The sequence below is a fragment of the Eschrichtius robustus genome, chromosome 16, assembly GCF_028021215.1.
Source record: "Eschrichtius robustus isolate mEscRob2 chromosome 16, mEscRob2.pri, whole genome shotgun sequence".
In the NCBI taxonomy this organism is placed as follows: domain Eukaryota; kingdom Metazoa; phylum Chordata; class Mammalia; order Artiodactyla; family Eschrichtiidae; genus Eschrichtius; species Eschrichtius robustus.
The window spans coordinates 49,876,263-49,897,673 of record NC_090839.1 but is presented as its reverse complement, the minus strand read 5'-3'; the positions used below and the strand labels follow the sequence as shown (position 1 = coordinate 49,897,673).

The 21,411-nt window shown below is 44.0% G+C and overlaps 2 protein-coding genes across 5 annotated transcripts in view; both read left to right on the top strand.

Annotated features, from left to right (window-relative positions):
• The window catches only part of SEC23B (SEC23 homolog B, COPII coat complex component), a 38,465-nt gene extending 22,782 nt beyond the window's left edge, over positions 1–15,683 (top strand). For all 4 annotated transcript variants that reach the window (XM_068565621.1, XM_068565619.1, XM_068565620.1 and 1 more), the window contains 6 exons: positions 950–1,027; positions 3,774–3,935; positions 4,772–4,858; positions 7,613–7,768; positions 8,140–8,205; positions 15,210–15,683. In XM_068565621.1, coding sequence (XP_068421722.1) covers positions 950–1,027; positions 3,774–3,935; positions 4,772–4,858; positions 7,613–7,768; positions 8,140–8,205; positions 15,210–15,299 — 639 coding nt within the window. In that variant the 3' untranslated portion in view covers positions 15,300–15,683. The remainder of the gene's footprint in view (positions 1–949; positions 1,028–3,773; positions 3,936–4,771; positions 4,859–7,612; positions 7,769–8,139; positions 8,206–15,209) is intronic.
• Positions 15,684–19,749: 4,066 nt separating this feature from the next.
• On the top strand, positions 19,750–21,211 carry SMIM26 (small integral membrane protein 26). The gene is made up of 2 exons (XM_068524207.1): positions 19,750–19,899; positions 20,904–21,211. The coding sequence occupies exons 1-2, from the start codon at positions 19,782–19,784 to the stop codon at positions 21,059–21,061; spliced, it is 276 nt and encodes a 91-aa protein (XP_068380308.1). The 5' UTR covers positions 19,750–19,781; the 3' UTR covers positions 21,062–21,211.
• The last annotated feature ends 200 nt before the right edge of the window (positions 21,212–21,411 follow it).

The window sequence follows — 21,411 nt, the reverse complement described above, 5'->3', positions numbered from 1 at the left end:
TGGAGCAGTGGGAAACAGGAAAGGAGAGCAGCTGTGAGGGGGAGGGAGGGGAGTCCCCTTTTCTAATGTACTAGTTTATTTTGAATGTGAACTTGCATGTCCAAGGAAAGCCACCCTGTAGTTAGGATAGGTCCTGACAGGAGCTCGGGTCGGAGGTCAGCACTGCATGTGGGGGAGGGATTTGGGTGACTCTGGCCTGGCCTTCATGTCATTTGTAGCCAAGGCAGGGAGGATGGGAGCAGAGGGCCAAGAACTAACCTCGGAGGAACCCACCGCCGGCAGGAGGAGGTAGGGAGACGGGCTGTCGGATGAGGCAAAGAAGATAAGTCGGAGAGGTGACAGGATGTAGGAAGGCGCTGCTGCGGCGGCTGAAGGAGAGGGGTCAGGAGGTTCGGGGAGTCACGTGGCTCGTGGTGGCAGGGAGTTGAGGAAGGTGAGGTCTGTGCAAGGCTGCGGTTGGAAGAGGGTCACTCCCAGAGATGAGCTCTCTTTAGATGGTGAGCATCTGACTCCCTGCTGAAATGAAGAGTGTGACATGAAGAGGAAATAAAGGCAGGAAGAGAAAATGTTCAGAGATTTGCTTGTGAGAAGAGAAAGAAAATGGAATTGTAGAATAATAGAACGTTAGGCCTGTCCGTAACTGCTAGGATGTCAGAGTCCTGGAGGATTTTCTTATGGAAGAGGCGCCTGAGAAGGCTTCTCTAGCCCCTTGCTGTCGGAGCGGCCTCGGCCGGCATCGCCTGGGAGCTGCTTAGAACGTGGGGCCTTCAGCCCCCACACCCCAGATCTGCATTTAACACCCCCTGGGTGTTGGGGGGCTGGGCTGGAACTTGGGCAGGCAGGGGTGGAGCTGAGAGTGGGGCATGGCCCTCCTACTCCAGGGAGTTTTCAGGTGACACTAAAGTTTTTTGTGTGTTTTTTTGTTTTTTTTTCTATTTTCTCTCAATAGTGTCAGAAGTTTGGACAGTATACCAAAGAAGACCCCTCATCTTTTAGGTTATCAGATTCCTTCTCTCTGTATCCTCAGGTAGGTAATATATGTTTTTTAAAATAACTAAAGAAGAAAGTGATAGAAATAAAACTGGCTGCTCTCGGGGTCAAGTCAGGACTCCGTGTGTTTTGAGACTCCATTTGGAGGTGATGAAGGTCGTTCAGTTCAAGGCCAGACAGTGCCTGAGCCCCACGGAAGACGCAGGTGACACGCAGAGAGCAGGTGCACAGACTTTGGGGAGAAGGCAAAACAAGATTGTTGCTGCGAGGCCACGACACGACCTCTGATTTGTAGAAGTTCTGGGTGGATGGTCACCCGTGAACATGAACGCAGCAAAATGAGACCGCAGTTACCATGGTAGACATTGGTGACGTGTCTGTAGTGGCTGTGCTGCGTCGTGACTGTGAAGACCCGCACGTGGGGGGGACCAGGTGTGTGGAACCGTTTGGAGCAGGGAGCGGGTGGTGGAGTGAGGCGCCGCAGGTGGGGGTCTGGGTGCTGTCTTTTCTGAGCCTCCACCCTCGTCTGTAAGTGTGGCAGCTGGGGCTCAGCTCCGCTCCAGGGGCGAGGCTGGCTGACCCCGTGTCCGCCGTGGGCCAGGCACCCATTTGGCTTGGCGGCCAGGAGCCAGCTTTGCAGCTGGGCCCGGGGTGTGCGGGTCGGGCCCCTCACAGGTGCAGCTTCCCCAGAACTGGAGGCAGACTCAACCTTTTTCCCCTCGTCCCTCAAGGATGCCTTAATGAGGAATAAGTAGGAAGAAGCAAACTCTCAATCTTAAGTGAACTTGTTAGGACTTTGGTACTGCATCGGGTATTACCTTTTTGAATACTCGATTTGGCAAGTGGACGCAGGCTTCAGTCATGAACTTGTACAGCTTGGAGTCTTAGGGCTAAAGGAGGGGGGCTTCAGAGGTCACCTCACTGGACGCTCAGCCCAGGGTAGGGCTCTGCAGTCCCCACCGTGTGCCTGTCTGTCCTGTGCCCGAGCAGTTGAGGCTGGACGGCTCTGTGGAAAGAGGCCGGGCCCGGCCAGGGTCAGGGCTGAACCGGGTTCCAGTGCTGGCTGCATTGCTGCCGGTCTTGGATGAGGTCCCGAACCTCTTCAGAAGGATGGAGTTGGTCTGGGAAGTGGCATGCAGTCTTTCTAAAGCTGGGGAATCTTCTTCAAGAGGAGCCTCTCAACAGCCAGCACAGAGAGCAGACAGACGTGGTGACCCGTACCCCTGGGCCCCGAGGATCCGCTAAGGCTCGGAGGGCAGTTTGAAAACCACCAAATTTAGATGATTTCTTAGATTCCTTCTGTTGAAGCATCTAGCATAGAGGTCCAGAGCCAGGCAGCCTGGAGTAGAGGCCGGCTCTGCCGCTCAGTGGCGAGGGGTCTTAGGCACGTTGCCTGCCCCTCGGTCTCCTTGCCTGTGAACTAGGGGTGGTAAGAGAGCTTTCCTCGTGGCTTTGTCGGGGGGACTCGATCATTCTTGTCCAGTGCTCTGTGCCCTGCACGTAGGATGTGCTGAATGTCAGCCTGGGTCATTATTTAGGAACCTACAATTCATTATATTCAAAAGCTTCTCAGGAAGCTTTGTTTCTTTGTTTTATTTTTGTCTGCGTTGGGTCTTCAGAGCTGTGCGCGGGCTTTCTCTAGTTGCGGTGAGCGGGGGCTACTCTTTGTTGCGGTGCGCGGGCTTCTCATTGCAGTGGCTTCTCTTGTTGCGGAGCACAGGCTCTAGGCGCATGGGCTCAGCAGTTGTGGCTCGCAGGCTCTAGGTGCATGGGCTCAGTAGTTGTGGCTCGTGGGCTCTAGGCGCGCAGGCTCAGTAGTTGTGGCTCACGGGCTTAGTTGCTCCACGGCATGTGGGATCTTCCTGGACCAGGGATCAAACCCGTGTCCCCTGCATTAGCAGGCGGATTCTTAACCACTGCACCACGAGGGAAGTCCCTCTCAGGAAGCTTTGTACTTCTCAAGGCAGGTCGTTTTCATCTTCTGGCAGCTCTTTAGCATGAGCTAACAGCTGCTCTCCCACCCCTGCTCCTTGGGGGCTGGAAGGAATGCATCTCTGTCTGCAGTGGCGACTCCTGGCCTTTTCTCCCTTGAGCTCCTCACTCCCAGCGCTCTGCCTATGTCTCAGCACTCTGGCCTCTCCTGTGGTGTCACTGTGCCTGGCGTCCCTCCCCTGCCTCTGGCTTCTTCTCACACGTCTTTTAGGCCCCAGTGGCTTTGGGGACGCTCCTGCTGCACCTCACCCCCACCCCATCGTACCAGGACTTTCCTGCGCTGGGGCCCTGAGTGCGCCTTTTCCCCACTGGACTGTGACCTCTTCAGAGCAGAAACTCTGCTCTGCTACCTGGCCCGGTGACTCCAGAAAGCAGTGCTTCTTTGCCTTGCCTCTTTCATGCAGGAGCTTTGACACGCCCAGAGGGCCCCCTCTTTTTCTAAAGATTATGTTTATTTCTAATTGTAGTGAAAACCCCATAACATAAAATTGACCACCTTAATCGTTTTTAAGTGTGCAGTGTGGTGTAGTGTTACGTATGTCTGACTGTTGAGCAGGGAATCTTGAGAACTTTCTCATCTCATGAACCTGAACTCTGTACCGTTAAACAGCAGCTCTCCCCTCCCTCCTGCCTGGCCCCCGGGGCTGCCAACTCCACTCTGGTTCATTGAACCCAGAGGCCTTTTTCCTAAGGGCTGGGTTCTCCTGTTTCCAGGGAGGGGGCAGGTCTACTCTCTGGGTGTCTAGGAAGGTGACAGCTGTGTGCATTTGTCTTTTTCTCTGTAAATGCAGTTCATGTTCCATCTGAGGAGGTCTCCATTTCTTCAAGTCTTCAACAACAGCCCTGATGAGTCGTCGTATTATCGACACCACTTTGCCCGACAGGACCTAACCCAGTCCCTCATCATGATCCAGCCCATCCTCTACTCCTATTCCTTCCACGGGCCTCCAGAGGTAAGGGCCGCTGTGAGTGCTTCTCCCACAGTTGGAATCACCTAATACAGACTGTTTTTTCTAGCACATTTACTCTTAGAGCAAAACTGTAAAAAAGAAAACTTTGAGTCTTTATAGTAATTTAACATTATTTCTGAGTGTTAAAAAAATGTGCATAGGAAAAAGTCATAGGACGTGTAAAATTAGAAAACAATTTAAATGTTCAATAGCAGGAAAATTAAGTAATCTAAGAAATAGTCACAAAGTTTATGTAACATAATAAGGTAAATCCTTATGTTAAATAAAAAAGTAGAAACTTTTCTAAATTATGACTTTTTAAAAGCCTGCAAGAATTAAAAACTATAAGGAAATAAACCAAAATTTCAATATTTGTTGTTCTTGAGTAGAAATTTTCAAATTTTGCTAAATGAATGTAAGTTTAAGTTACTTTTCTTATTGAAATAAAAGTCATAGTCAAATGTATTTTGTAGTAAACTTTAAAATTTGTATCAAAGGATGTTCTTTTTCATGTAGGCATTGGAGTTCTCTGTCATCTACAGCAGTAGATTTGAGAGAAATATGTCTCTGATAGAATATATTTCTAGCACAAAACTGAGAAAATTTGGAATTATTTCTGGTTCCTAGAGCAAAAGCTAACGTTCATCTCACTTCCCGGTTGATGAAGGATTATCTGGAGCCTGTTTTTTCTACCAAGTTGAAATCTAGAACTGCCTAGTCAGGGAGCAGAATGTGGGGATTTGGCACGAAGAGGAGACCCTCCCTGCTGGGTGTGGGGTTGGCGGGTGGCCGTGTGGACACCGCGGGAAGACCCGTGCCATCTCTCCCTTTCGCTTCAGCCTGTGCTCCTGGACAGTAGCAGCATTCTAGCTGACAGAATTTTGCTGATGGACACATTCTTCCAAATTGTCATTTATCTTGGTGAGGTAAGATGAAGTTAATTTCTTTCTTACTATCATTTTTTACTAATTTAGGTTTTTATGACATCTGAAAAAAGAATTTGGGCTTAGAAAACCCCCAGTTTATTATAATGAGTATAGTGGCTTTTATGCTAGTAAATAAAATTTTTTTTTCAGGTCCCTGAAAAAAGGGGGTATTTGTATATTTAGTAATTTTAATATTACTTGCTATAAGTAAACGTCAGGTTGTCCTTTTATTTTTTTTAATTTTTATGCAGCTTTTTTTTTTTTTTTTTTTTTGGGCCATGCCGCAAGGCTTGCGGGATCTTAGTTCCCCGATCAGGGATTGAACCTGTGCCCTCGGCAGTGAAAGCGTGGAGATCTAACCACCAGGGAATTCCCTAATTTTTTATACACTTTTTTTTTTTTTTTTTTATACACTTCTTAAAGGTTACTTTTCTCATGTTGTACAACACATCCTTGAGCCAGTAGTTTGTACCTCCCACTCCCCCACCTGTATATACACTGCCCCCCACTCCACAAACCACTCGTTTGTTCTCTATACCTGTGAGTCTGCTTCTTTTTTGTTACATCACTAGTTGTATTTTTCAGATTCCACATGTAAGTGATACCATACAGTATTTGTCTTTGTTTGACTTATTTCACTTAGCAGAATACCCTCTAGATCCATCCATGTTGCTGCAGATGGCAGAATTTCATTCTTTTTTATGGCTGAGTAGTATTCCATTGTATATATCTACCATGTTTTCTTTATCCATTCATCTGTTGATGGACACTTAGGTTGCTTCCATATCTTGGCAATTATAAATAATGCCGCCATGAAAATTGGGGTGCATGTGTCTTTTCGAATTAGTGTTTTTGTTTTTTACGGATATATACCCAGGAGAGTAGAATTGCTGGGTCTTATGGTAGTTCTATTTCTAGTTATTTGAGAAACCTCCATATTGTTTTTCAGGTGGTCCTTTTAAATCACTATGATTTATTGCTTTCTGAGTTGTCAGGCAAGATCACTTTACTTTTCGTCAGTAAACTTTTTATATTCACACTGTCCTTTCAGAGTTATGTTAGAGTCACTAGTAAATACTGCTAAGTTTGGGACTAGAGTTTTTCTCTCAGGTAATGTGGCCCAGTGAACCTTATGCCAGGTCTGTGGATCCCTAGGATGGCTATGGATGGTGTTCAGGGCAGCATGCATTTCTTTCTCAAAGAGGTTCATGCCCTAAGGAAACGAATGGCTCCTCAGGCGAAAATCCTTTAACTGAGTGTTATATTCAGGGATATATTCTCTTTTTTGTCTATTGTACATTTTTTACCTTCAGTACATTGCTTTGGCAACTGACTTGACTTCCTGGTGTCTGTACATTAGAAGTGATTTCAGATGTCCTGAAAAGATGTAAATTGTGTTTCAGCATTCTTTAATGCCCTAGAAAGAAATGGTTTTTCTAATACTAACAGGCATTTTATAACTTTAAACTATTTTCAGCATATTAACAGCCACTCTGCTAGCCACTTGCCCACAGGTGTCAGGTCAATCAGTAGTGGTCCTAGACTTAAGGCTGGGTGACCGACCAGCTGCTGTTCCCACTGATTCCTTCAGGAGCTTCCTGTGTCTTCAGCTCATCCCTTATAGACATCTCTGACTACAGCCGCTGTCCTGTTCCTTCACACATTGATTGAGCACTTTCTGTGTGCAAGGGATAGGTTCTAAAGATGAAGGCAGATGACCTCGCCCTCGCCCTTTGAAAGTCCTAAGCCTTCTGATAGCGGGGGTTCTTATGAACTCTTGGACCCAAGCAAGCCGATGGGCATTCCCTCCACACCACCAGCCAGTCAGAAATTAAGACCTGGGAAACGGTGCTGGCGCCGCAGGGGAAGTGAGAGCAGACTGGTCTCCTGATAGCGGCTCTGTTTCCAGAGCACATTTCTCACTTGTTACGTCTTCTTACTCCATTTTCTCTTTCCATTGCTTTCTTTTTTAGTATCCCCCGAATAATGTGTGAAAGCACTTCCGTTTAGTTATAAAGATATATTAATCAGTCAGTGAGTATTTCTTCATTTCCGGCGTGATTAAGGTGTGTTTCCTAGCACAGTTGCTGACGGGAATGAAAGAAGGATTGAGACACCATGTTTAGTTGGAGAGACAGTCTTTCCTTTCCACACTTTGGTGTATTGCCTTCTGCTTGTTGCCTAATTAACACCCATGCTTTGATTCTTACAGTTTGTCTCCACCACCGAGAGGCTCGGGGCCCGGGGGAGCAGGGGTTGGGGTGGAGTCGGTCCCACCCGCCCGTGGGACTGCTGAGCCCCGGAGGAGGGCGTGAGATGCGTGCCACCAGGAAAGAGAAGGGACAGTGGAGTCTGTATAGGAAGCCGGCAAACCCCGTTCCCTGCCAGGGGTGGTGAGGACGTGAGGGCTAGACCGAGCGATAGCGGGGGAGGTGGAGAGCAGGGGAGCCCAGGGCTCCTTGGGGCACCCGATCCGGGGTGTTTGTCAGTACAGTTAGAAAGGGGAGGGGAGGTGTGGTGGGCACTGACATTTCCGGCAGGACTGTGTAGGCGGGGGTGTCGTGGACTCAGTGCTCGGCTTACTCACGCTCCTGGTCAGCTCCACATGGCTCCCCTCGGACACTCGTCTCCCTCGACAGAAGACTTTGTCACTGGAAACAAGTTCCGGGCGGGACGTTAGCGTGTCAGGGGCGTCAGAGAAGGCTGTCGTCACAGCATCTCCACGGTAGTTTTGATTCCTTTGTTTTGGTGTAGACCATAGCCCAGTGGCAGAAAGCGGGCTACCAGGACATGCCTGAGTACGAAAACTTCAAGCACCTTCTGCAGGCGCCCCTGGACGATGCTCAGGAGATCCTGCACGCGCGCTTCCCCATGCCGCGGTACGTCAGCACGGAGCATGGAGGCAGCCAGGTGAGCGAGCCCAGCCCGGCCCTGGTGCTCTGTTGGCTTTATGATGCGTTCTCGTGGCTGTAAATCCAAACTGCCTGGTTCGTATCTTATATGGTGACATAAATTGACATATAGGTCAGCTTCCAAATATGACTTCTTTTTAAATGAGTGGTCAAAATATGTTGGTGTAGAGGATTGCCAGAATGAAATACACTCCATGTTTCAGGAACCCTAATAAATAGAGAGGCTTTGGGCTTAAACTAAAGAAATGGGTTCCTATGTGGTAAAAAATTTCTAATTTAACAAAAAAAATGTAAAAACTTTTTTTCTATTACACTAATATTAATGCCACTTTTAATCTTTAAATCTAAATCTCTCTTTTTTTTTAAAAGGCTCGATTCCTTTTGTCCAAAGTGAATCCATCTCAGACACACAATAACCTGTATGCTTGGGGACAGGTGAGTAATTGTCAGGTATTTGAGGAGGAGGCCAGGCTGCTTTTTTAAAAACTTGTTTTTAAATTCTACAAATTGGGGAATTCCTTGGTGGTCCAGTGGTTAGGACTCGGCGCTTTCACTGCCGGGGCCCGGATTCGATCCCTGGTTGGGGAACTAAGATCCTGCAAGCTGCAAGTTGTGGCCAAAAAAAAAAGAAAAGATAAATAAATAAATTCTACAAAGTTATTGAATTAAATCCCTTTTGGCCCAGAGACAGAGTAACTTGGGTATTTTGCTGGGAAGAAAACTTTGAATAATACAGTAATTCCCCTTATCCATATTTTCGCTTTACAAGATTTCAGTTACCTGAGGTCGGCTGTGGTCAGAAAATTCCAGAAGTAATTCATTAGTTTTGAATTACACACCATTCTGAGTAGCCTGGTGAAATCTCACACCTTCCCGCTCCCTCCCACCTGGGGAGTGCGTTATCTTTGTCCAGTGTTTCCAGACTGTGTATGCCAATATTAATTAGCACCTGTACAGGAAAACCTTAGTACTTGCAGGGTTCTGTTCTGCCTGTGGTTTGAGGCAGCCACTGGGGTCTTGGAAGCTGCCCACCCTGGATAAGGGGGGACTAGGGACTTCTGTGTAGGCTGGGGGTGGGGACATGCCCTGTGTGGATCCCCTTCTGCAGTACGCAGCGGAGTCTGACAGGTTCAGGCCAGAGGACAGAACGCTGAACTGTGGCCTCCACGTGCTTCCCTCGGAGACACAGTGGCATTGCCCAGAGTCCCCACACTTCTGTCTCCCCCAGGAGTGCAGGGCAAACACATGGACTCACGCTCACCATTCCTTCTGCCTCCTCTTCACTTTTTAGCTCCAATTTCCTTCTTTATCTAATTATTCCCAGCATTTATGTCTCCCTCAAATGAGTCTCTTCTTTCATTCTGTTTTCTTATAACATTTTTGGGGAGGTAATTGTAAATTTATATGCAGTTGTATGAAGCAATACAGAGAGATAGATCCCCTTTGCTCTTTACCCAGTTCCCACCCCCCCTCCACCGGTGGTAACATCTTGCAAAACTGTAATACAGTATCATAACCAGGAGATTAAGATATGCATTTCCACCAGCACAAGGATCTCTCACGTTGCCCTTTTATAGTTATGCTCACTTCTCTCCTGGTCTCCTGTTTTCTGTTTCTATAATTTTGTCATAAAAAAGTTAACATGTGTTACATACACAGGGAACTGTATTCAATATCTTGTAATAATCCATAATGGAAAAGAATATGCAAAAGAATATATGTATATGTATAGCTGAATCACTTTGCTGTACACCAGAAACTAACACAACATTGTAAATCAGCTATACTTCAATTTTAAAATAACGGTTACATATGTGAAACCACATTGTACCTAAACTTTTGGGATTGGCTTTTTTCCCTCAGCATACTTATCTAGAGATTCGTTTAAGTGTCGAACTTGTTCCTTTTTATTTGCCAAGTAGTATTCTGTGGTATAGACATACTGCATTTTATTTAATCATTCACCCATTGAAGGACAGCTGGGTTGTTTACAGTTTCTTTTGTTTTTTTTTGGCTGTGTTGGGTCTTCGTTGCTGTGCGCGGGCTTTCTCTAGTTGCGGTGAGCGGGGGCTACTCTTCGTTGCAGTGCGCGGGCTTCTCATTGTGGTGGCTTCTCTTGTTGCAGAGCATGGGCTCTAGACGCGCGGACTCAGTAGTTGTGGCTCGCAGGCTCTAGAGCACAGGCTCAGTAGTTGTGGTGCACGGGCTTAGTTGCTCCGCGGCATGTGGGATCTTCCTGGACCAGGGCTCGAACCCGTGTCCCCTGCATTGTGCCACCAAGGAAGCCCTTGTACAGGTTTCTTATAAACTTTTTTTTTTTTTGGCCATGCCGCACAGCTTGTGGGATCTTAGTTCCCGGACAAGGGATTAAACCTGGGCCCTCGGCAGTGAGAGCACCAGGTCCTAACCACTGGACCACCAGGGAATTCCCTGAACGTTTATTAAATCTATTTTTATTTCTTTCATCAGTGTTGTGTATTTTCACTTTCTTTTTTTTTTTGAGTGATTGTGAATGGTACTGTACTTTTAATTTCAGTGTCCAGTTGTTCATTGCTAGTACAGATCTTCCTCAGCTTGTGATGCGATTGCATCCCAATAAATCCATCATAACTTGAAAATGCGTTTAATACACCTAACCTACCGAATATCATACCTTAGCCTGGCCTACCTTAAATATGCTCAGAACACTTAGATTAGACTACAGTTGGGCAAAATCATCTAACACAAACCGTATTTTATAATGAAGTGTTGAATATCTCATGTAACTTATTGAATGCTGTACTGAAAGTGAAAAACAGAATGGTTGTGAGTGTCTTGGTTGTTGACCCATATGATCAGTGTGGCTGGGAGCCACCCAGTATCACGGGGGAGGATCGTACTGCATGTTGGTAGCGTAGGAAAAGACCACAATTCAAAATGTGTATGGTTTCTACTGAATGAGTACTGCTTTTATACCATCATAAAGTCAAAAAATCATTAAGTCAGCAACCATCTATATTTAGAAATAAAGTTATTTTTGTAAACTTGTCTAATATCCTGTGACATTCCTGAGTCACTTATTACTTTTGGGAGTTTTTTGGTAGATTCCTTGAGATTTTTTACAGACAGTCATGTCTTCTGCAAGTAGGGACAGTTCATTTCTTCCCTTCCAATCTGAATACCTATTGTTTCCTTTTGTTGTTCTGTTGTCTATTTTCAGTGTCATTTATATCTGCTCTAATCTTTATTTTCTTCCTTCTGCTTGCTTTAGGTTTATTTCCTTCATTTTCTAGGTTCTTGAGGTAGGAGTTTAGATTATTGACGTGAGACTTTTCTCTTCTTCAGTGTATGCATTTAGTGCTCTTAATTCCCTTTGCAGTACTGCTTTTGCTGTGTCCCACAGGTTTTGATTATGTTGTATTTTCATTTTCATTCAATTTGATATATTTTTAAAAAATTTCTCTTGAGGGTTCTTCTTTGACTCTTGGATTATTTAGAAGTATTGCTTAGTTTCCACAGATTTTCTTGTTGTCTTCAGTTAATTGATTTCTATTTTGATTCCATTGTGGTTCGAGGATATACTTTGTATTATTTCAACTTTTAAAAATTTGTTGAAGTTTGTTTTATGGCCCAGCATATGGTCTGTCTTGGCATATGTACCATGGTCACTTGAATAGGCGTTCTGCTATTGTTGGATAAATTGTCCTATAAATGTCAATTAGGTCCTGTTAGTTGATGGTGGTGTTAAGTTCTTATATATCCCTGCTGATTATCTGTATAGTTCTATCCGTTTTTGAGAGAGGATGTTGAGGTTTCCAACTCTTAATGGTGAGTTTGTTTCTCTTTTGCGTTCTGTCAGGTTTTTGTTCACATATTTTTCAGCTCTGTTGTTTGTTGCATACACACTTAGGATTGCCCTTTCTTTTTGGTGGATTGACCCTTTTATCATTATATGATGTCCCCACTATCTCTGGTAATTTTGTTTGCACTACTGTCTACTTTATCTGGCCTTTATAAAGCCCACACTTACCTTTCTTTCATTCTTTTTATTTATTATGCAAAAAAATTAATGTTTGCATGATGTACCTCTTTCCATCCTTTAACTTTCAACCTGCTTCTATCATATATTTTTTTAATCTACTCTGCTAAACTCATAATAAATTTGCTTATTTGGACCATTTATATTTAATGTAGTTACTGATATGTTAGGGCTTATTAAGTCTGCCATTTTATTTTTTTGTTTTCTGTGCTTTTCATTTCTCTGTTTTCTTTTTCCTTCCTTCCTGTGGGTTACTTGAACATTCCTTATAATTCCATTTTAACTTGTTCACAGTGTTTTTTTTAGTATATCTCTTTTTGTAGCATTTTTTAGCAGTTATTCCTGGTTGCTCTAGATATTAGAGCATTACATTACATTATGTGTACCTAGCTTATCATGGTCTACTGGTGTTATCTTTTTTACCAGTTCAAATGAAGTATAGAAAACCTACCCCTGCCTCACTTCATGTCCCTTTACCCTCTCCCATTTATGATATAATTGTGTTAAATGTTTCCTCTGTGTGCATCAGACAGTGTTACAGTTTTTCTTCAGCCATAATTTATAAATCTAAGATGGAAAACCTATTATTTTTATCTGTAGTTTTGCTTACTGTGTCCTTTATTCCTTCTTAATACTCCAACAGAGTTTCTTTTATCTTTTCCTTTCTGTTTAGAAATCTTCCTTTAGCAGTTCTTTTCGGGGTAACTCTTCTGGTGATAGACTCTTAGTTTTCCTTCATTTGAGAATCTCTTGATTTCCTCTTCAATCCTGAACAATATTTTCTCTGGATATAGGATTCTGGTGACAGTCCTTTTTCTTAGGCAGTTGAAAAATATTGATAAAATGTAATCTTTCTCTGGCCGCTTTCAAAATTTTTTCTTTGTTAGTTTCAGGTGTTGAAATACCATATGTTTTTTGTGAATTTCTCTGAATTTATCCTATTTGGAATTTGCCCAACTTCTTGATTCTGTATATTTATGCCGCTTGCCAAACTCAGATAGTTTTCAGTCATTACTTTCTACAATACTTTTTCAGCCTGCCTTGCCTTTCTTTCTCTTTGGGACCTCAGTGATGCAAATGTTAGGTCATTTGTAGTTCCACAGCTCAGTTGGGTACTTTCTATTATTTTTATCTTCCAGTTTATTGACTCTTTTCTCTGTTCCCTTTCTGCTGTTGCATTCAAACTTTTTATATGTTACTGTATTTTTTAGTTATAAAATGTTCATTTGGATTTTCTTTGTCTTATATTTCTTTTGTGACGCTTTATGTTTTCATTTGTTTCAAGTGTGTTCCTAATTGCTCCTTGAAGCATTTTTATCATGGCTGCTTTAGTCTTTGTCAGGTAATTCTAACACTGTCATCAACTCAGTGTTAATACCTGTTGACTGTCTTTTTTCTCATTCATTTTGAGATCTTGACTCTTGGTATAACAAGTGATTTTTGATTGATACGTGGACATTTTCGTATTTATTATGAGACTCTGGATCGATTTAAACCTGTTTTGGCTGGCTTCTTGTCACACTGCTCTGGCAGGGAAGGGGGTGGTACATTGTTTCATTTCTGGCAGGTGAGACAGGGGTTGAGGTTTTCCATTGGCCTCTGTCGACACCTGAGGTGGAGGGCGACTTCTTGTTACTGTGTGTGGGGACGGGAGTTCCAGCTCCCCACCTGGTTCCCATTGATTCTGTTGTGGAGGTGGCCTTGTAACTGGTGGGTGATGGTGAAAGTGCTTTCTCTGCACTAAGCCTTCTCTGATACCACCCCAGTGGGTGGGGCGTGGACGTCTTATTACTACCAGGTGTGGGGTAGAAGTCCAGGCTCCCTGTATGGTCTCTGCGGACACCATGGGTGCAGGGAGACTTCTTACTGGCCAGCAGGGATGAAATTCCTGGCTCCATACTTGGCCTTTTCTGATACCACCCTGGTGGGATTGTTGGGTCCCTCAGTACTGCCATGTGAGGGTGCAAGTCTACACTATCCGCCCAGCCTTTTCTGTCTTGCTAGGCTGCCCTCATCTTTTGCTAGAGAAAGTGGGCTCTTTTTGTTGTAGTTTTTGTCTGTGCTCAATAACTGTTGCCAGCTTTTTCAGCTCCAAGTCTGGTGTGCATGCATGAGGCAAAAAGGAAGCCCTGGGAACTGGCCACTGTGTGGTTCCCTGCATCCCAGGGCCGCTAGTTAATCTGCTGTCTTTTCACCACCTTTCAAAGTCTTCTTATGTTTGTTTTATATAAAACATTCAGGGTTTTTAGTTGTACTTAGTTGAAGGAATGAGGAAAAGTACATCTACTTTTTCTTCCCAGAGAAATCCTTTTATAAAACTTTAATCATGCTTATATTATTCTAATTATAACAGTAGTACCGTTACATTTTTAGAAGACTAGTATATGTAAAAAAAAAATTTAGAAAGAAAGTTTAAATTACATAGAATGCTACTAGCTAGAGTTAAGTACTTCTGGCTTCTTTCTAGTTAATATAAAAGGTATATATCATGTATGTGTGTGTGTGTGTGTGTGTGTGTGTCTGTGTGTGTGCATATGTATATATTTTTTTTTAACAAATTGGAATCTTATTAGAAATCAAGGTTTCTATTCAATACTTTTTCCCATAACATTAATTGAATCATAAGCATTTCTTGATAGTGCAGAGATCCATCTGTTTAGTGGATACTGATTCACTCATTGTGAATACGCTGTTACCAAGCTTCTGTTGTAAGCAGATCATTTAAGAGCATCAGGCTGGTTGCGGCAGGGTGGTGGGAAAGATGAGAGATGGGGCGTGTGGGCCCCCAGGAGTTCATGCCTGCTGGGAGCCAGACCCTGGATGAGTCATCGGAACTACACAGGGGGGTAAGGTAGAAGGGCATATGCTCAAAACTGTCTGTAGTGGCAGGAATGGCCTGATATGAGAGGATCAGGGAAGGGTTTTGTGAGGAAAGTATGCTTTAGTTGAAAAGATTAGCTAGGCAGGGCTTCCCTGGTGGCGCAGTGGGTGAGAGTCTGCCTGCCAATGCAGGGGACACAGGTTCGAGCCCTGGTCTGGGAAGATCCCACATGCCGCGGAACAGCTGGGCCCGTGAGCCACAACCACTGAGCCTGCGCGTCTGGAGCCTGTGCTCCGCAACAAGAGAGGCCGCGATAGTGAGAGGCCCGCGCACCGCGATGAAGAGTGGCCCCTGCTCGCCACAACTGGAGAAAGCCCTCGCACAGAAACGAAGACCCAACACAGCCAAAAATAATTATAAAGATAAATTAAAAAAAAAAAAAAAAGATTAGCTAGGCAGAGGATGGGGCTGGGTGGCAGGAGTGCTCTTGGCAGACGGACAGCACTTGCTGATTTTGTTAGGGGAAGGGTCCTTAATAACGCATGAATTCCAACCAGCTTCTAAGAGACCTGCCAGTAAACCTTTTTCATTAAACTTCAGGAAACAGGAGCGCCCATCCTGACTGATGACGTCAGCCTGCAGGTGTTCATGGACCATTTGAAGAAACTGGCTGTCTCCAGTGCCTGCTGAGCTGAGGACATGAGAAGGAAATGGAAGAAGACACTGTCACACTGTGCTCAGAGTTGTTTATAAAGGCTTAACGTTCCTTTTACGTTTCTGCTGCGTTTTAATAAATAATCAAAAGAAGTGTTATGTAACGCTTTAGATTTTAATTTGTTTGTATTCCTTATCTGTGCCCTTTTCTTTACACCATAAAATTATAAGGTCATAAACGTTTTGGTACCGGTAGATGTTTATATGCTTTTTGTATCCTAACTTTTTAGAGTCTGTATAAAATCAGAGCTAATGTATTTTGGCAGCTTGCTTACATGAAAATCATAATGATCAGAAAGGAAATAAATCTGGATGAAGAAGCACTGGTTAAAATAATGCTAATACAAATTTGATTTCTGAGGTCTCTGTGTAAGTCTGTGTGTTTTAAGTAAATTCCCCAAGAGGTAATTCCTGAAATTAATCTTCATTTACTGTCCAAGTATTAACAGACAAGGAAAAGTAAGAAATATGTGAAACTTTACTGAGGCAGAGTGGTCTGGAGTGGCACTGTTCCTACCTCACCTGCGATACAGAGAACAGATTGCTGGTCACCAGTGGGGAAGGGGTGGGGGAGGGTGAAGGGGGTCAGCTGTATGGTGCTGGGTGGTGGTGGGCACACTGCAGTGCATACAGAAGTTGAATTGTAATGTACACATGAAACATACAGTGTTATAAACCAGTGTTACCTCAATTAATAAGTTCCAGCTTATTCTACTCAGTGGAGTTCATCCTTGTTTAGAGGTTATATCCCCTTTTAACATGGGCCAATTGCTAGGACAACTGTCATCCAGGAATTTCTTTTGTTTGGACTCCTAGGTTAGTTCCAGTTTTCCTTTTATCTCATAAGTCATTTTGCTGCCTTAAGTGACTTTTTAAAAAGAGCATGCAAGAGATAATTCACAGAACCTGTTCTGTCTCCATACCTGACAGCTTTACTGAGTATAAAATCTAGGCCCAAAATAATTTTATCTCAGAACTTTGGAGGCATTTTTTCATTCAACAAGTAATTATTCAGTATTTGCTATGTTTGGAGTAGTCTTCTAGGGCCTGGGAATGTAGTCAATAAAACAAAAATTCCTGTTCTCACAGAGCTTTTATTTTGGGTAGGGAAGACCAACATTAAAAAATTAGAAGTAAATTATATAATTTATTAAGAAGGTGATGAGTGCTATGTAGAAAAGTAAAGCTAGGAACTCCTATTAATTGGCTGTCGGACCATCTGGATTGATTCCAGCGCTCTATCTTTTGAATTTGTATTTACTGCCATTTTTTTTTTTAATTTATTTTATTTATTTTATTTTTGGCTGCGATGGGTCTTCATTGCTGCACGTGGGCTTGTAAGCGGGGGCTACTCTTCGTTGCGGTGCGCGGGCTTCTCATTGCGGTGGCTTCTCTTGTTGCGGAGCATGGGCTCTAGGCACGTGGGCTTCAGTAGTTGTGGTGCACGGGCTTGGTTGCTCCACGGCATGTGGGATCTTCCTAGACCAGGGCTCAAACCCATGTCCCCTGCATTGGCAGGTGGATTCTTAACCACTGTGCCACCAGGGAAGCCCTATTTACTGCCATCTTAACCTCTGCTCAAAATTCTGGGAGGGTTTCCTATCTTAAAATGTTTAACAATTACATTTTAAATGCCTAAGGCTTTTATTTACTGTACCTTTTCCATAGAATATTTTTCTTATATTTGGGATATAATTTTGAATCGAGGTAGATCATATAGAAGAGTACATAAGCCTGTGTATCCAGTTTAGGGTTGAAACTGTTCCTCCTTGGGCCTGCTTCCAATTGACAGGAGGAATGTGATAGACCCAGCTGGCTCTGGTGTCTCTCCAGTGACAATGATTGAAGGTGCTGAGGGGCACCCTGAGCCATGCAGGTCCCACCTGTGGGTGCTGGTGGCTCTTTCCAAAGAACGTGGAGGTGGGTGTTAGTGTTTTTTGGAGAGCAGCCATCCCAAGAGGGAGACACTGAGCCAGTGTGCCTAGTAACTATAAACTCCATCTTGAAAGCAAGGAAACTTCTGAAATGATCAGGAGAGTGGCAGCCTGGATGGAAGGAGGCTGGAATCCAGCCGAGGCCTCAACAGAGGCAGCTTTTAGACACAGGTGACGGATGAGGTGTTAGGTGAGAGGGTGAGTCAGGAAAGGTTTCTTTCCTGTTGGGGGGCGGGGCGCGGTGGCGGTGGCGTTGATAAATTCAATCCTGGCCGCTCTTGAGTTTCAGGAGCTTGTGGGGTAGAACTGAAAATGCCCTGCAGGTTGGCAGTAATTAGTATGCATTTATCTTTCAGGAGAATGTGGCGTATATTTGAGAGTCATAAATGTATAAAGTAAATAACATGAGTAAAGTTGCTCTGTATGAGAAGAGAAGCAAGCTTAGAACAGAATACTGATTTTCCTGTTTTGTTTTTAACAACCTTATTGGGGTATAATTTACATACAATAAACTGCACCCATTTAAAGTGTACAGTTCAATGAGTTTCAACAGATGTGCACACCCATGAAAGCACCACCATCACATCACCATCAAGACACAGAACATTTCCACTGCCCCCAAAGTTTCTTCAGGCCCCTTTTAGTCCTTCCCTTTCTGCACACCCTGGTCGGAGGCAACTACTCGTCGGCTTTCTCCCACTATAGGTGAATTTGCTTCCAGAATTTTATGTCTGGTTTCTTTTGTGCCTGGTTTCTTTCTCTTACATTACCCATCTGAGATTTATCCATGCAATTGCGTGGATCAGTACAGTAGTTCCTTTTATTATGGAGTGGTAGACTCACATTTCCTTTGTCCATCCAGTTGATAGACATTTGGGTTGTTTCCATTTGGGGGCTCTTATGAATAAAGCTCTGTGAACACCCATGTACATACGTTTGTGTGGACATAATGTTTTCATTTCCTTTGGGTGAATAACTAGGAACTGAACGTCTGATTCATACAGTAGGGGTGCTTCAGTTTTTAAGAAACTGCCAGTATTGCAAAGAGGTTGTGATATTTTATGTTCCCACCAGTACGAGGTCTGATTGCTCCAAATCCGTACAACCCTTGGTATTCTCAACATAATTTTTAGTCATTCTAATAGGTGTGTAAGGGTGTCTCGTGGTTTTAATTTGCATTGCTGTGATGACTAACAATGCCCCTGTACTTATTGGCCATTTGTATATCTTCTTAAGTGGTTGTTGCCTGTTTTTCAGTTCGGTTGTCTTTTTATAATTGAATTGTTAAGATATCTTTATATATTCTGATACAAGTCCTTTGTCAGATATACCTACTTTGAATATTTTATTTTGTGGCTTGTTTCATTTTCTTAACTGCCTTTCGAAGAGCAAAAGATTTAATTTTGAAGAAGTCCAATTTACCAATATTTGTTTTGTGGTTTATGCTTTTTGTATTCTAAGAAATCTTTGCCTATCCCAAGATGGCAAAGATCGCCTTTTTTTTTTAAATTTTTATTTTATATTGGATGTAGTTGATTTCCAATCGTTGTGTTAGATTTTCTTTTCTTTTCGGTTTGTAGTTTTAGCTTTTATATTTAAGCCTATGATCCATTTAGAGTTAATTTTTGTGTGTGGCAAAACACCAATTTCTAGAGGGTGGGAGAAATGGGAAGAGCCCTGAAGGATAAATAGATTCAGAAGAAAATTATGTTTTCGAAACTATGAAAGGAGCAGGTGGAGTCGGATGCTTTGGAAATCAAGTCTGATTATGGCTACAAAGTAGTTACTGGCTATGGCAGTTTACTGAGTGTCCACTCTGTGCCCAACACATCACTTTTGCTCTCAAGTTGTTTGGTTTCTTGGAGTGGGGGTAGATTATGCTTCGAAGAAATGTACGGATAAGAGAAAAGCTGAAGGTGGATCGAGTGGAGACTTTTTGTTTTTGAGGCGCGGGCTCGTTTGTATGATGGAGTGAACGACAGAATGAAAAGGGCGTGAGATGGAGGTGGACAGTTAGAGTGTAGTTGCTGGGCCAGGGCCCTGAAAGGCAGAGAAGAATGGGATCCACAGCCCAGTGGAGGGTCTCATTCAGACGTGGAGGGACCCACGCGCACCAGACAGGGCTCCAGGCAGGAAGATGGGGAAGATGAGTTGTGGGGCGTAGACGGGGTATCCTCGCAAACCTGAGAGCTGGAGGAGGGAAGGAATTAAGCTTTACAAGGGCCACCTAAAGCCTATGTAAGGCAGGCCTTACCGTTCTGCAAGTGGGAGGTTTGCCTGAGAGAAAGTGTCATTGGGGACCGTCACGTGGGAGGCAAGATCGTCTCCGGACCGCAGGCGCCAGACCCGAGTGCTTTGCCCAGCGCGACGTCCGGACTACACGCCCCAGGATGCATCGGGGCCGGCGCAGGAAGCGGTCGCCCGGGGCGGCTCCCCATTGGAGGCGGCGGCGGCGGTGACGCGCCCACCGGAAGGCCCGCCTCCGCCCTGAGGCTCAGAGGAGCGAGGTCTTCCCGGTGGAGTCATGCGTCCGGAAAAGGCCCTGTCTTGGTACCGGCGGATGTCTGTGCTGTACGGACTGGGCGCCTGGACCCTGCTGGGCTCCTTGTTTTTGTGGAATCAGAGAAAGAGCAAGCCGCCAGGTACGGCTCTCGGGCGGGACCTCCGGGGGACGCGCGGCCTTGCGTGGGGCGTGTCCGGGGGGGTCGCAGAAGTGGTTTCGCTGTGCCGCGCGAAGAGACCGGGAGCGGTGCTTAGAGCCGCGGGTTATCGTGGAATCTGCCAGCAACGACCTTTTAGATCCTCTTCCCCGAACCTTGCTCGTTTATTGAGCGAGGCCGCCCCTATCCTCAGAATTTGAAGAATCCGTGAGGTTCCAGGTGGAATTTCAAAGACCCTGGATGGTGGTTTAAAGAGGCGATGCTTCTGTAACTTCAGCCCTGCTTTGGTCGCATGGTCGCATGGTCGCATTTGGCGACCAAACGATTTCAGGACTTACACCAGCGAAGGAGTATTGAAATCTTCCCAGTTGCTGGGAGGAAAAGGAAATCCCGCAGCTTTCAAAAATGTGCTGGAAATCTGTGGCTTCGTCTAGAGAAAGGGCTGCCTGGGGCTGAAGGGGAGGAGCTGGTGGGGGAGCGACTGCTACAAAATAAGGGGTTTCCTTTTGTGGATGAAAATATTCTACACTTTATTTTGGTGCTGGTTGCACAGATCTGAAGATACTAAAAACTGAATTTACATTTTAAATGAGTTAATTGTATAATAAGTATTATCTCAGTAAAGCTTTTTATGTAAAAGCTGCGCTGAAGATTACATTTGGTAAGGAAGCTCACCAATGGCCTGAAAATGCACATGTCAGTATTAAGCATTTTAAAACATTTATCTCTGTAGTGGTCATTTTAAAAAAAAATTATTTAAATTTTCTTTTTTACAGAAAGAAAACGGTGTCAGGAACCTGATGGGGGTGGGGGTAATTCTTACCTTAGTTTATTTTATTTCAAAGGCTTTACTAATAATTCTAATGACTGCTGCCTAAGTTAAAAGTTAGTGATCAACTATACTTAAATAAAAAAATAAAGTAAGATAAAATAAAAGTTAGTGATGCAGCTGTTCCTTTTTTTTTTTTTTTTTTAAGGTGGTGAAGTAGAACAAAAGGATGTCTCAACAAATGAACTGTCTGAACCCCCGAAAGGGCTTTATGTGGAAACGATTGTCACATATAGAGACGATTTTGTTCCAATTACTGCCAGGATCGTCAACTATTTGAAATCATGGACTGGTGGCCCTGGACCAAAATCATGATGCGCGGCTCAATTCTGAAAACAGGACTTTGGTTCAGCATAAAAATTTGAGAGATACCGTGATTTCCACTTTCTGTTTGTGAAAAGTGTATACACTTAATTTTGCTGTAAAATAGAATCACTAATAATATGCAATAAATATTTCCTTGAAGAAAACTAAATTTGCATATTCAGGAGGTATCCTTCTATACTCACAGGAGTAAAAGATTGAAGTGAAATGTCGTATTGAGCTTCCATAAGCTTGGTTTTCTGAAATTAGTTCATGTAACTTTATATTCCTTTCATGTTGCTGTCAGACATAGCTTTTGTGGTTCCTTTAAGCAAATCTCCATGTTCAGTTTGGGACTTAGA

Bases quoted from the DNA above. Each gene is read 5' to 3' on its own strand.
- SMIM26 (XM_068524207.1), top strand. From the start codon at position 19,782: ATGCGTCCGGAAAAGGCCCTGTCTTGGTACCGGCGGATGTCTGTGCTG. The intron at 19,900-20,903 runs GTACGGCTCTCG...AAGGTGGTGAAG, and splicing joins GAGAAAGAGCAAGCCGCCAG to TAGAACAAAAGGATGTCTCA.